We start from the raw sequence: 14863 nt of genomic DNA, 5'->3' as shown, positions 1-14863 counted from the left end.
GATTGCGGTCAGGGCTAACCACCACTGTAGTGCAGACCGCTGGGGCAGATGTAAATGTGCAGCACTGAATAGTACAACTCCCCACGGGAGGAGTATGGCCCCAGGGCAGTATATAATGGATGATGGAGGGGATGATTCCGACCACGATAGCCAGGAAACGGAGGCCTCTTAAACAGTTCAGGGTCTTTATTAGAACAGGTGAAACGACCCAAAAACAGGCCCGGCTAGGAGGGGGCCTGGATGTCTGAGAACAAGTGGGAAGCTGGCCCTGATCAGGGTGAGGGTGTAGGCCTACCGTACTCTCTGCGCTCTCTCTGGCTATTTCCCTCCTCATGGTGTAATAGCCCACGTTCCTGAGCTCACCGTGTCCTCTCGCCCGAATAGCTGGCGAGTTGGGTCCCTTTTTACTCTTGGCCTGGTATGGCTTTGCTGGTCCCTTCTGCTGTGGCGGAACCTCCGGGCTTCTTAGGCCAGAGAACATACAATACCCTGCGGACTGGTTATTTGCTGTAGGACTTGGAATCCTCACAGCCTCAGACACCAACGTCTTGTAGATTAGTCTCTTCGTCTGCCAGGACAGGCTCGCTTCGCCTCTTGTCCCTGGCTTGTGGCTCTCCTACTGCCACACGGCCTCTTAGGCTGCAACACAACTGTCTGTCCCTGCTCTGGGACACCTCTCAATCTAGAGACAGGTTGTCCAGTTCTCTCTAACCCTGCCCCCAGCTCCAGCTTTTATAGGGGGAGCCTGCTCCCCCTACTGGCCTGGGACAGGAGGTATTGCATGCGAATGGTCCTTGACCAGAGAACCTCCCCCTTGCTCTCAGACACAGCTTTATTATACATTTGTGGCATCCAGGCCAGGCTGACACACAGGCAGAAACTTGTCCTAGAAAGTTTATAGAACTGTTTGTGAGCAAAAGCAGGAGGAAGCTCTGTAGCTGTAACCTAGTGATAGCTTTATGTAGATCTAAATGTGGGGAACAGAGCGCTCCATAGGGTGATACCCTATGGAGGGAGATTAAGAGAGTGCTGGTTACACTCACCTGGTGGTGACAGGCACAACTCCTATGAAGGCATGAAGAAAAATAGCAGCTGCTGCCCCGTGGCTGGAAGGTAAATCCTCCAAGAGATACTGGATCCAGTTGGATAAACACGTAAGTGGGCTGCGCTGTTGAAGTATTCAATTCTTCAGAGATGACGATGATGAAAAGGCTTTATCTTAACGCGTTTCAATGCCAAACCGGCGTCTTTTTCAAGTAGAAAAAACAAATGTCACATTTGGTTTTTTTACTTGAAAAAGAAGCCGGTTCGGCGTTGAAACGTATTGTTAATAAAAAGCCTTTTCATCATCATCATCATCTCTGAAGAACTGATTCCCTACTGATAACTTTAGAATACATGGGGAAGGTTCTCTCTAGGCCACAACAGCTGCTCAGCATTCAGAAAAGGCAGGGCGGAAAGCAGTGTGGGTGACTTCTTCTTAGCTAAGCACCTCTGGTTTCTCCAGTATTAAATCAGACAGACAGGGTGGTCAGTAGTGTGAGAAGCCTCTTATCAAAGCCCTAGTATCTCTTCAATAGTAGATCAGATATACAGGGTGGTCAGCAGTGTGAGCAGCCTCTTCTTACCTCAGCACCCCGGTATCTACAGTATTAGATAAAATAGACAAGATGGACAGCTTTGAGAGCAGCCTCTTTTAAAACACAACACTCCTGTTATCTATAGTATTAGATCAGATAGACAGCTGAATAGCAGCATTAGCAGGCTATTATTAAATGAGCAGTCCTGGTATCTCCAGTATAAAATCAAACAGACAGGGTGCTCAGCCGTGTAAGCAGCCTCTTCTTATCAAAGTCCTAGTATCTATTCAGCAGTAGATCAGATATACATGGTGGGCAGCAGTGTGAGCTGCCTCTTCTTATCTCAGCACCCCTGGTATCTCCAGTATTAGATCAGATAGACAGGGCGGACAGCAGTGTGAGCAGCCTCTTCTTACCTCAGCACCTCTGGTATCTCCAGTATTATATAATATACATAGTGGACAGCAGTTTGAACAACTTCTTCATACCTCAGCAGTCCTGGTATCTCCAGTATTAGATCAGATAGATATGGTGGACAGCATTGTGAGCAGCCTCTTCTTACCTTAGCACCTCTGGTATCTCCAGTATTATATCAGATAAACATGGTGGACAGCAGTGTGAGCTGCCTTTTCTTACCTCAGAATTCCTGGTATCTCCAGTATTAGATCAAATAGACATGGTGGATGGTGGACAGCATTGTGAGCAGCCTCTTCTGCTATTTCCAGTAGTAAATCAGATAGACAAGATGGACAGCTTTGTGAGCAGCCTCTTTTAAATCACAACACTCCTGTTATCTATAGTATTAGATCAGATAGACAGCTGAATAGCAGCGTGAGCAGCCTCTTCTTAAATCAGCAGTCCTGGTATCTCCAGTATTAAATCAGACAGACAAGGTGCTCAGTAGTGTAAGCAGCCTCTTCTTATCAAAGTCCTAGTATCTATTCAGTAGTAGATCAAATATACAGGGTGGTCAGCAGTGTGAGCAGCCTCTTCTTACCTCAGCGCCCCTGGTATCTCCAGTATTAGATAATATACATGGTGGACAGCAGTTTGAGAAGCTTCTTCTTACCTCAGCACTCCTGGAATCTCCAGTATAAGATCAGATAGATATGGTGGACAGCAGTGTGTGCAGCCTCTTCTCACCTAAGCACCTCTGGTATCTCCAATATTATATCAGACAGACATGGTGGACAGCAGTGTGAGCAACTTCTTCTTACCTCAGCACCCCTGGTATCTCCAGTATTAGATCAGATAGAAATATTGGACAGCAGTGTGAGCAGTCTCTTCTTACCTCAGAACCTCTGGTATCTCCAGTATTAGATCAGATAGAAATGGTGGACAGCAGTGTGAGCAGCCTCTTCTTATCTCAGAACCTCTGGTATCTCCAGTATTATATCAGACAGACATGGTGGACAGCAGTGTGAGCTGCCTCTTCTTACCTCAGCACCCCTGGTATCTCCAGTATTAGATCAGATAGAAATGGTGGACAGCAGTGTGAGCAGCCTCTTCTTACCTCAGAACCTCTGGTATCTCCAGTATTATATCAGACAGACATGGTGGACAGCTGCCTCTTCTTACCTCAGCACCCCTGGCATCTCCAGTATTAGATCAGATAGAAATGGTGGACAGCAGTGTGAGCAGCCTCTTCTTACTTCAGCACCTCTGGTATCTCCAGTATTATATCAGACAGACATGGTGGACAGCAGTGTGAGCAGCCTCTTCTTACTTCAGCACCCCTGGTATCTCCAGTATTAGATCAGATAGAAATGGTGGACAGCAGAGTGAGCAGCTTCGTCTTACCTGAGTACGTCTGGTATCTCCAGTATTATATCAGACAGACATGGTGGACAGCAGTGTGAGCTGCCTCTTCTTACCTCAGCACCCCTGGTATCTCCAGTATTAGATCAGATAGAAATGGTGGACAGCACTGTGAGCAGCCTCTTTTTACCTCACCACCTCTGGTATCTCCAGTATTATATCAGACAGACATGGTGGACAGCAGTGTGAGCTGCCTCTTCATACCTCAGCACCCCTGGTATCTCCAGTATTAGAAAAGATAGAAATGGTGGACAGCAGTGTGAGCAGCCTCTTCTTACCTCAGCACCTCTGGTATCTCCAGTATTATATCAGACAGACATGGTGGACAGCAGTGTGAGCAACCTCTTCTTACCTCAGCACCTCTGGTATCTCCAGTATTAGATCAGATAGACATGGTGGATGGTGGACAGCAGTGTGAGCAGCCTCTTCTTACCTCAGAATTCCTGGTATCTCCAGTATTAGATCAGATAGACATGGTGGATGGTGGACAGCAGTGTGAGCAGCCTCTTCTTACCTCAGAATTCCTGGTATCTCCAGTATTAGATCAGATAAACATGGTGGATAGTGGACAGCAGTGTGAGCACCCTATTCTTACCTCAGAATTCCTGGTATCTCCAGTATTAGATCAGATAGACATGGTGGATGGTGGACAGCAGTGTGAGCAGCCTCTTCTTACCTCAGAATTCCTGGTATCTCCAGTATTAGATCAGATAGACATGGTGGATGGTGGACAGCAGTGTGAGCAGCCTCTTCTTACCTCAGAATTCCTGGTATCTCCAGTATTAGATCAGATAGACATGGTGGATAGTGGGCAGCAGTGTGAGCACCCTATTCTTACCTCAGAATTCCTGGTATCTCCAGTATTAGATCAGATAGACATGGTGGATGGTGGACAGCAGTGTGAGCAGCCTCTTCTTACCTCAGCACTCCTGATATCTCCAGTATTAGACCAGAATTTTCACTGGGAGCACATCTTCCTGCACAGGAAGGATGAAGGGAGAAGGGCAGAGCTTCCTACTGCACATGCTCACAAGCACCTGTCCTATTAACATTATAGGACACCTTTCTGTCAGTCTAGCAAGATGGCGGTCATTTTAAAATACAATAGAGATTGGCTCAATAGATAAAACAAGTGTGATTTAATAAAGAAAGGTATTTGAGAATTTATTTATAATAATATTTTCTTTATGTATTCATTTTTATCTATTCCCAGACAGCCTCTTTTGGGGTTTGAAACACATAAAGGTTGATATTACATGTTCTAACACATTTTAAGGAAAATTAAAAAAAAACAGATATGCTTTTACAGGATTTTGGTTTCTTTTGTGTTGGCTACATTACAATTGTCTACTGTACCATCCTGTATTTGCACAATGTGTAGATGAGTTGAACTTGTTTCATGCACCTCCAATCAATCATTCTTTCAGCCACTTAAAATAAATAGGGCAGATTCATCTACTGGACAGTTTTCCTCTCCTTTGCTAATTGCAAACAAAAAAGTGGTGCATGTCCAAACCACCCAAGGGGGAGTGCGAAGGGGTCTCTATCTCATCCTCAAACAACAAGGTTCATTATGAATCAATATGTTTTTAAAACAAAAAAAGGCTGTAATGTTCTGTTTCCCAGATATACACATTAGAATGGCGGACGCTTAACATTTAATGCAATTTAACACTGCAGAAAACTTTATGGTAGAACAAACATTTTCAAATTTGTATTTGTCCTTTTAAAATCCGTAAAAAAAAAACACATCAAATGTATTTGATTAAGTATAATACAATAAGTTTTGATTTTGTGAAACACAAAGTAGAAGCCTTCCGTTTATGAGGTTCTTTCAGTGCCTCTGTTCAAAATACATCGACAGTCACCCAGTGACTTTGGAAATAGTGCACTATGTTAAGAATGTCTTTTCAAGACTCTCCGCTTACAGACCCCAGGTTTAGGAAAAAAAAGTACAGACAAAATCCAGAAAGTGGATTCTGAGTGACATTCTGTACCTTAGATTATTGTAGATCTCTACATTTTACCATACATATAGTGGTGAAAATAAGTATTTGATACACTGCTGATTTTGCAAGTTTTCCCACCTACAAAGAATGGAAGTCTGTCATTTTTATCGTAGGTACACTTCACCTGTGAGAGACAGAATCTTAAAAAAAAAATCCAGAAAATTACATTGTATGATTTTTACATAATTAATTTTATTGCATGAAATACGTATTTGATACAATAGAAAAACAGAACTTAATATTTGGTACAGAAACCTTTGTTTGCAATTACAGAGGTCAGATGTTTCCAGTAGTTCTTGACCAAGTTTGCACACACTGCAGCAGGGATTTTGTCCCACTCCTCCATACAGATCTTTCAGGTTTTGGGGCTGTCGCTGGGCAACATTGAGTTTCAAAGATTTTCTACTGGGTTCAGGTCTGGAGACTGGCTCCAGGACCTTGAAATGCTTCTTACGGAGCCACTCCTTAGTTGCCCTGGCTGTGTGTTTCGGATCATTGTTATGCTGGAAGACCCAGCCACAACCCATTTTCAATGTGCTTAGTGAGGGAAGGAGGTTGTTGGAAAAAAATCTTGCGATACATGACTCCATCCATCCTCCCTTCAATACGATGCAGTCATCCTGTCCCCTTTGTAGAAAAGCACCCCCAAAGTATGATGTTTCCCCCACCATGCTTCACGGTTGGGACTGTGTTCTTGGGGTTGTACTCATCCTTCTTCTTCCAAATACGGCGAGTGGAGTTGATACCAAAAAGTTCTATTTTTGTCTCATCTGACCACATGACCTTCTCCCATGCCTCCACTGGATCATCTAGATGGTCATTGGCGAACTTCACACAGGCCTGGACATGTGCTGGCATGATCAGGGGGACCTTGCGTGCCTTGAAGGATTTTAATCCATGACGGCATAGTGTGTTACTAACAATAATGTTTGAGACAGCTCTCTTCGGGCCATTGACCAGGTCCTCGCGTGTAGTTTTAGTCTGATTCCGGACCTTTCTCAGAATCATCCTTACCCCACGAGGCGAGATCTAGCATGGAGCCTGTAACATCCCTGGCGGCATCCTTGCATGATGCACCACCTCCCACCATGCAAGACTGCAATCTTACTTGTCAGTCCATGCTGCACTCTTTGCTCCAGTACCTGCTGTGTCCATGTCTCTTGTCTGATTGCTTAGGGTGTCGGCGCGGCTTTCTGCTTGTTTCTTATAGCTACTGTGTGCACAGTCCTAATGCGTCCCCAGCCTATTGCTGTGAGTCACTGGATACTTAAACCCCCTCCACCCAGTAGGAGGTGCCTGAGCAACACTTTCACTCAGTTTGTCTTTTGCAACTGAGGTGCCAGGTCCTGTCCTGTATCTAGTCTGTTCTGCCACCCTGGGGGCTGAGTACACAGGGCCGCTACCTGTACCTGTGACTTCTAGTCAGTTTCTACCACCCTGGGGGCTGAGTTTCCAGGCTCGTTCTTGTATCTTGTTCCTGGTTCAGGCCCTGTCTGAACAGTGTCCTAGTCTGTTACTTGTTTGTCTCTATGTCTGTATCTTCCCTTTTTCCTGCAGTATCTGAACCTGCACCTAACTCCAACTCGCTGTCTCTGTACTTCTGTTTGTGAGTTTTGTGTCCATTCGCTACTTCACTGCAAGTACCTTGTGTGTATCTGGTTCTGCTCGTTCTGTTTCCCTGCCTCTGTATCTAACTCCTGTGTTCCAGCTTTCTTCTTGTGTTTTCCAGTCTGTTCCATGTGATCAGAGCCCTGTCCTGTCTACCGCATCTGCGGGTTTTGCTTTGCTCTGCTTGCTCACTGCACCTGCGGTTTTGCTCTGCTTTGCTTGTTCACCGCATCTGCGGGTTTTGCTCTGCTTTGCTAGTTCACCGCATCTGCGGTTTTGCTCTGCTTTGCTTGTTCACCGCATCTGCAGGTTTTGCTCTGCTTTGCTTGTTCACCCCATCTGCGGGTTTTGCTTTGCTCTGCTTGTTCACCGCATCTGTGGGTTTTGCACTGCTCTGCTTGTTTACCACACCTGCGGTTTTGCTCTGCTTTGCTTGTTCACCGCATCTGCGGGTTTTGCTCTGCTTTGCTTGTTCACCGCATCTGCGGTTTTGCTCCGCTCTCCTTGTCTACTGCACCTGCGGCTCCATTCCTGTATCCCAGTCTGTACTGGTCCCTATCCTGCCTATGTTCCTACTTGCCAGTACCCACCTGTCTGCATGTCAGCCGTGCCTGTCTGTGCCCACCTGTCTGCATGCCAGCCGTGCCTGCCAGTGCCCACCTGTCTGCATACCAGCTGTGCCTGTCAATATCCACCTGTCTGCATACCAGCCGTGCCTGCCAGTACCCACCAGTCAATATGCCAGTTTAACCTGCCTGTTCCTGCATTCCCCGGTGTGGGTCAACAGCTGTGACCGGGGTCTGACCTGGAGTAGCACCTGCTCCCTCTGCTCAGTTCCTCCCTGGTTCACGGAGTCGACTGAGCCACCGTGCGACCTTGGTTGGATCGGGTTGATACTTAGTTACGCCCCTCCAGGCACTCCTCGGTTCATGGTACAGTGGGATCACTAATCACGCTCACGCCAGTCAGTCCGGGCGCGAGCGTAACAGAGCCCCAGACCGAGGAAGATTGATTGTCATCTTGTGTTTCTTCCATTTTCTAATAATTATGCCAACAGTTTTTGCCTTCTCACCAAGTTGCTTGCCTATTGTCCTGTAGCCCATCCCAGCCTTGTGCAGGTCTACAATTTTGTCCCTGGTGTCCTTAGACAGTTCTTTGGTCTTGGCCATGGTGGAGAGGTTGGAGTGTGATTGATTGAGTGTATGGACAAGTGTCTTTTATACAGGTAACGAGTTCAAACAGGTGCAATTAATACAGGTAATGAGTGAAGAGTAGGAGGGCTTCTTAAAGAAAAACTAACAGGTCTGTGAGAGCCAGAATTCTTGCTGGTTGGTAGATGATCAAATACTTATTTCATGCAATAAAATGCAATTTAATTATCTAAAAATCATATAATGTGATTTTCTGTTTTTTATTTTTAGATTCTGTCTCTCACAGGTGAATTGTACCTACGATAAAAACTACAGACCTCTCCATTCTTTGTAGGTAGGAAAACGTGCAAAATCGGCAGTGTATCAAATACTTATTTTCCCCACTGTAACTGTCTTCTGTCAGTTTCCTTGAACTACAGCTTCCACGGAAGTCTGCACAGCTAATCTTAGGGTTTATTTTTCTTTTTTACCATTGAGTTTTCTTATCTGCTTTCCTACAAAAATCCATTCATCTCCAGAACCAGCTATTTTTTCCCACTGCTCCCTCCATTTAATCATAAAATGATTTTTCTGCCTATTTGAAGTAAATCGGTCACCAGATTTCACAACATAAACTGCATATATTATAACATAGATCTTTTAGACTTGACAACACTGTTGTACTTACTTTGAAAATCTACGTAAGAATGGGCTCATAATCCTTTTACGAAAATTAGTTTTTTTAGTCCAGCTTGAAGCGTACTCATAAAATTATTATTTTAATGGTAAGTGGTAAAACTTTCAAAAAGGATTACACAACCATTCTGGGTAAAAGTAAGTTATCAGGTCTCAGTATCATCCTTAATAATATAAGCAGTGTGAAATCTAGTGACAGATCCATTTTTCCAATGTGACATCTACTTCACGTAAGAATTAACCATTAATTTGACTGCAATGTGCAGCTAAAAGTGAAAAATAAAATGAAGAGCATGTCAGCTTCAAACTTAAAATTACAATAAATTTTAATGAAATCATTAAACCAGATGCCAAAAAATCTTGACATATAGTCAATAAATATAGTGAAAGTGAGTACACAGTATGGTGGCAGAACAGGGCATAACAAGGAGAATGACATGAAACCGATGAGGTGTTTGCCTGCCATCACTTAGTAGCAGAGCTGTGGTTGTGCCAGATTCGGGTAAGCATCTGTTTGACCTCAAAGTGGCGGTCAGTACACCTTCGGGATTTAATTTCGAGATTCCAAAAGAAGTTTTCTATTCTTATTTCCCTACTTTAAAGGGAACCTAAAAGCTGATACACGCGGCCCGATCCACGAGCAGCATGTATTAGACCATGGCTGTATGATTTCAACCATATATGTTTAAAGGCATATTCCATCCTCCAAGATACCATCCCAATATGTAGTAGGTGTAATAATAATAATATTAGTAAATACCTCCAATTAGTAATATAGTATAGTTCTTCTGATAAGCTATGTCGCTTACCCCATGTGCAGGGCATTGCAGTAGTTAAATTTCCATGGTTATTATGACCATTAACAACTAACAAACTGTCACTATGGAAGTGGTTGTAGCCATGGATACCTAAGCTACTGAAATGCCCTGGACATGGGGTAAGCAACATTGCTTATCAGAAGAACTATACTACATTTTAATTGGAGGCATTTGCTAATATTATTATTACACCTTCTACATATTGGGATAGGATCCCAAAAGTTTGACCCAAGTCATTCAGTTTAAGGGCAATGGTACCAAATACTAATGAAATGTATATAAACTTTTGACTTTGCAGTAAGTAATAAAAATGCCTTAAACCATTCTCTCTCTCTCTCTCATTATTCTGGCATTTGGCAAATATTAAACATTATGGTAATCCTAATTGACCTAAAACGGGAAAGGTTTATTCTGATTTCATGTCAGATATTGAGACAAACATGGATGTGTCTTTTTATATAGTGTATGTAAACTTCTGGTTATACCTGTATATATTAACAGCCAGAGATTGAAGCATATTTGATATCCAGATAAGCAGGAGATTTCTCTCATCGGTTTCATGGCAAGTAGGTAAATTATGCTGGTCTTGTAGTGTTGGATATTAGGTCTGCTAGAGGATTTGCGGGATGTGTATTTGTAATCGGGCAGGAGCTTGAGCCTTATGAGCCCCATTATCCTGCAGATTATAGTACGGCGGGTAATCTAGTCAATATGTAAAGACCGGCTCCTAGTGATGTATAATAAATATACAGAATCCTCAGTGTTCCAGTAACAGATTTGCACTTACTTAGGCTGCCCAGTTGTTTGATGATGGCGGCCAGGGTACTGTTTGTGACACACTCCAGCTCGCTGGTGACTCCATCTGGCACCGTCCCACGGCATAAATGCCGCGGTTCAATATTTCTCTTAACCAATGGCATTTTCTTCTTTTGGATTCAGCTGAATAGGACATCAAAAGGCAACTGAAACGGCAATAGAAGAGACCTGATATTTCCACCACCTGTAATAGCACATATACAAGTTGATGATAATATAAATTCTCTAATAAATGTAAAAAAAAAGTAGTGTCTTATGACAAAAGTAATACTCCAAAGTTAAAATGTGAGTCCCTAGACAATGTCCTGAAGAAGCAGTTCCCAGAAGACTTCACATGGTTGAGCCTCGCTTGAATGGGAATTATGGAAATCGGACGAGGGTATAAGCCCTCATCACACAACTGAAAATCTGCCCAAATCCCACTTATTTAGGACACATGCCCCTACCGATGTGATCTGACTGACATAATATTAATATCAAGAATAGTAGAGACCATGCCTCAAAGACAGATAGGCTGTGCTATAAAGATGACTTCTAGCAAACCATGATCACGGGTGTGTCAGGTTTGACAGACAGTCATTCTGGATCCGGCTGTAGAAGGTCACTGCGCCTTGCAGACACCTTCTTGATCCTTTCATCATCCCTCCCTCTCTAGGATCCAGCGGTGATCTCCACCTTCTGCTGCTAATTAACACACCCTTGCTGGATCTTTAAATACACTCAGTTTCTCCAGAGAGGTGCTGATAATAGAGCTAATTCCTCTGTTCAGGTCTGGAATTCTAGCAGTTGGCTAGATTCACCTTGGAGTTCCTTTGTGGACTGTAGTCGTGATCTCTCTGGTGTCTTTTCAAAGCTAAGTGTATCCCCTTGTCTGTTTTCCTTGTTTGTCTTTCGTTGCAGTGGGGCTGACTAGTGCTCACCCCTCCCCCTCCCTTCCTAGGGCCTAGCTCTAGGGCCTGCCAGGTCTAAGGTATCCCGCTCGGCGATAGGTGCGGAACCTATTTAGGAACGATAGGGGAGTCAGAGTGTTGTTAGATTTGCTTAGGGGTCTCCACTCCCCCATTCCCTAGTTGCTGGGCTTCCCCCCTTTTCCCATCATCGTACGCTGGGTTATTTCCATACCAAGCATGACACGGACATACCCATACAGGGTTTAGAGGTTGCAGTTGGAGCCTCGCCCTGGAGCCTTAAGGAAGCCCAGAAGGTCCCTTTGGATCATGTAAGAAGACCAGAACTCTTAAAAGGACTCTACCAACAGGTTTTTGCCATCCCATCTCAGAGCATCATGATGTAGGAACAAAGACCCTGATTCCAGTGATGTATCACTTAGTTTACTGGCTGCAACAGTTGGGATAAAAATCTGTTTAATCTGCTGCAGATCTAGCAGTGCTCAGAATGCTGAGCCCTGTATAACCCCACCCACACCACTGGTTGCCAGCTTTCTGTGTACACAGTAAATTGACAAAAAGCTGCTAATCAGTGGCGTGGGCGGGATTATACAGAGCAGGTTGACTAGGTGGCACGAAACAGCTAGTCCTCTAGCGATAATCTCCTGCTGATAAAACATTGATTTTGTTGAAACAACAGCACAGCCTAATAAGTGATGCATCGCTGGAATCAGGGTCTCTGCCCTACATCATGCTGCTCTCAGATTACATAGCAAAAACCTGCTAAAAAATTCCCTTTAAAAACCTGTGATAGTTGGGAACTCAGATGGAGATTTTACACTAGGGCCCAGAAGTTTGAAGCTTTGCCACCAACAGCTGCAGAATCATTGTTATAGATATGATGGACTTGGTAATATGAAGAATTGCAGGGATTGTTTTCCTGATAAAGAGGTAAATCTACTACTAGAACATCGGGGATGACAAGACTTTTTGGAGAGATTATTACTGCTGTTATGGTTTAGCCGTAATGTAATCTAGTTCAGGAAATGTATATTTATTCAGTAACAGCACGCAGATTATTTAGGCCAGGCAGTAACATAGAATGTATTATTTATCATAGTATCACAGAGGATCTGTCCCTGTATTACGCTGTCCTATTTAGAGTCTGCACTTCCATTAGCTTTAACTGCAGGAAAAAAAATGTTTGTGCCATTTGGCTAATAGCACATAACAGAGGGTACAGTGGACTTATAGTTGTACGTATACATAGTGGCCATCAATGACCGATAGTCATCGTGTATTGAAATGTTGGCCTACTGAAATGTATGTTCAGTAAATGCACTCAGTACTTGGTCGGGGCTCCTTTTGCATCAATTACTGCATCAATGCGGCGTGGCATGGAGGCGATCAGCCTGTGGCACCGCTGAGGTGTTATGGAAGCCCAGGTTGCTTTGATAGCAGCCTTCAGCTCGTCTGCATTGTTGGCTCTGGTGTCTTTCATCTTCCTCTTGACAATACTCCATAGATTCTCTATGGGGTTAAGGTCAGGCGAGTTTGCTGGCCAATCAAGCACAGTGATACTAATGTTGGTTAACCAGGTATTGGTACTTTTGGCAGTGTGGACAGGGGCCAAGTCCTGCTGGAGAATGACATTTCCATCTCCAAAAAGCTTGTCGGCAGAGGGAAGCATGAAGTGCTCTAAAATGTCCTGGTAGACGGCTGCGCTGACTTTGGTCTTGATAAACACAGTGGACCTACACCAGCAGATGACATGGCTCCCCAAACCATCACTGATTGTGGGAACTTCACACTAGACCTCAAGCAGCTTGGATTGTGGTCTCTCCACTCTTCTTCCAGGCTCTGGGACCTTGATTTCCAAATGAAATGCAAAATTTACTTTCATCTGAAAACAACACCTTGGACCACCGAGCAACAGTCCAGGTCTTTTTTTCCTTGGCCAGGTAAGACGCTTCTGGCGTTGTCTATTGGTCATGAGTGGCTTGACACAAGGAATGCGACACTTGTAGCCCATGTCCTGGATACGTGTGTGTGTATGTGTGTGTGTGTGTGTGTGTGTGTGTGGTGGCTCTTGAAGCAATGACTCCAGCAGCAGTCCACTCCTTGTAAATCTCCCCCAAATTTTTGAATGGCCTTTTCTTAACAATCCTTTCAAGGCTGCGGTTATCCCAGTTGCTTGTGCACCTTTTTCTACCACACTTTTTCCTTCCACGTCCATTTATATGCTTGGATACAGCACTCTGTGAACAGCCTGCTTCTTTAGCAATGACCTTTTGTGGCTTACCCTCCTAGTGGAGTGTGTCAATGACTGCCTTCTGGACATCTGTCAAGTCAGCAGTCTTCCCCATGATTGTGGAGCCTACTGAAACAGACTAATAGACCTTTTTAAACGTGTAGGGAGCCTTTGCAGGTGTTTTTTGTTATTTATTCCTATTTACTGAGATAATGACTTGTGTTTTCATTGGCTGTAAGACATAATCATCAACATTAACAGAAATAAACACTTGAAATAGATCACTCTCTTTGTAATGACTCTATATAATATATGAGTTTCACTTTTTGCATTGAAGAACTGAAATAAATAAACTTTTTCATGATATTCTAATTTAGTGAGACGCACCTGTATCTGCAGGGGAAAAAGCAATGAGGAGGATGCAGAGCTTCATTCTCAGACACTATGAAAGTCCTAATATTTAAAACCTTGCGGATGATATCGTGATGACATATGATAGTAAAATGTCATCACTTTATAACATTAAAAAAACATTTAAAAGGGTTTTCCAGCCTTACTAAATTGATGACCTATCCTTGTGATAGGTCACCATTATTGGACGGTGGGGATCCATCACCTGGTACCCTCAGTGATCAGCTGATTTCAGCTCTGGCAAAGGCTAGATATAAACAGTAAATGGAGCCAAACAGCACAGCACCATACACTGGATAGTAGCCGCTCTCCGATGGGGCAATTTATCTCCTAATGAAGTGAGTAGGAGCTGATCTGTAGTACCGGAAAAGCCATTACACAGTGTGTGGAGCTGTGCTGCTCCGCTCTATTCACTGCTTATATCCGACTGCCATAGCTGGAAACAGCTGATCTATGGGGTTCTGGATGTCCAACAACACGGGTCAGCTATTGATAAGCTATCCTAAGGGTATGTAATCAATATGTTAACAGGGTTCTCTGAGCTGAAGAGAAATTTCGGCAGACATTCTAGGTGACTGAGGATTGCAGAATTGTGACTATGTGCAATCAGCACACTCAAAAAACAAGAGCACCAGCACCACGTCAAATAATAAAAAGAGACTCTGTGCCATACACCTTAACATAATATTAGAAAAAGGGAAGACAATGGTGTAAAGACACCAGACATCTAAATAACATATAAATAAATTGAATGGCAAAAAAAATGAATATTGTAATACAAAACCATTTTTATTCATTGAAAAAACACCAGAAATATTAAAAGCCATTAAAACAGAAGT

At 43.7% G+C, this 14863-nt stretch overlaps 1 protein-coding gene across 4 annotated transcripts in view; it reads right to left on the bottom strand.

The window, feature by feature from the left end:
* The window catches only part of LOC141154697 (actin-binding protein WASF3-like), a 116429-nt gene that overhangs the window by 32690 nt on the left and 68876 nt on the right, over nt 1–14863 (bottom strand). For all 4 annotated transcript variants that reach the window (XM_073641029.1, XM_073641032.1, XM_073641030.1 and 1 more), the window contains exon 2: nt 10447–10621. In XM_073641029.1, the coding sequence (XP_073497130.1) occupies nt 10447–10579 (133 nt within the window). In that variant the 5' untranslated portion in view covers nt 10580–10621. The remainder of the gene's footprint in view (nt 1–10446; nt 10622–14863) is intronic.

This window comes from Phyllobates terribilis, unplaced genomic scaffold (genome assembly GCF_046119375.1).
Source record: "Phyllobates terribilis strain yellow unplaced genomic scaffold, ASM4611937v1 Scaffold_7__3_contigs__length_470593459, whole genome shotgun sequence".
NCBI lineage: Eukaryota > Metazoa > Chordata > Amphibia > Anura > Dendrobatidae > Phyllobates > Phyllobates terribilis.
This window is presented reverse-complemented; position numbering and strand designations above follow the sequence as displayed.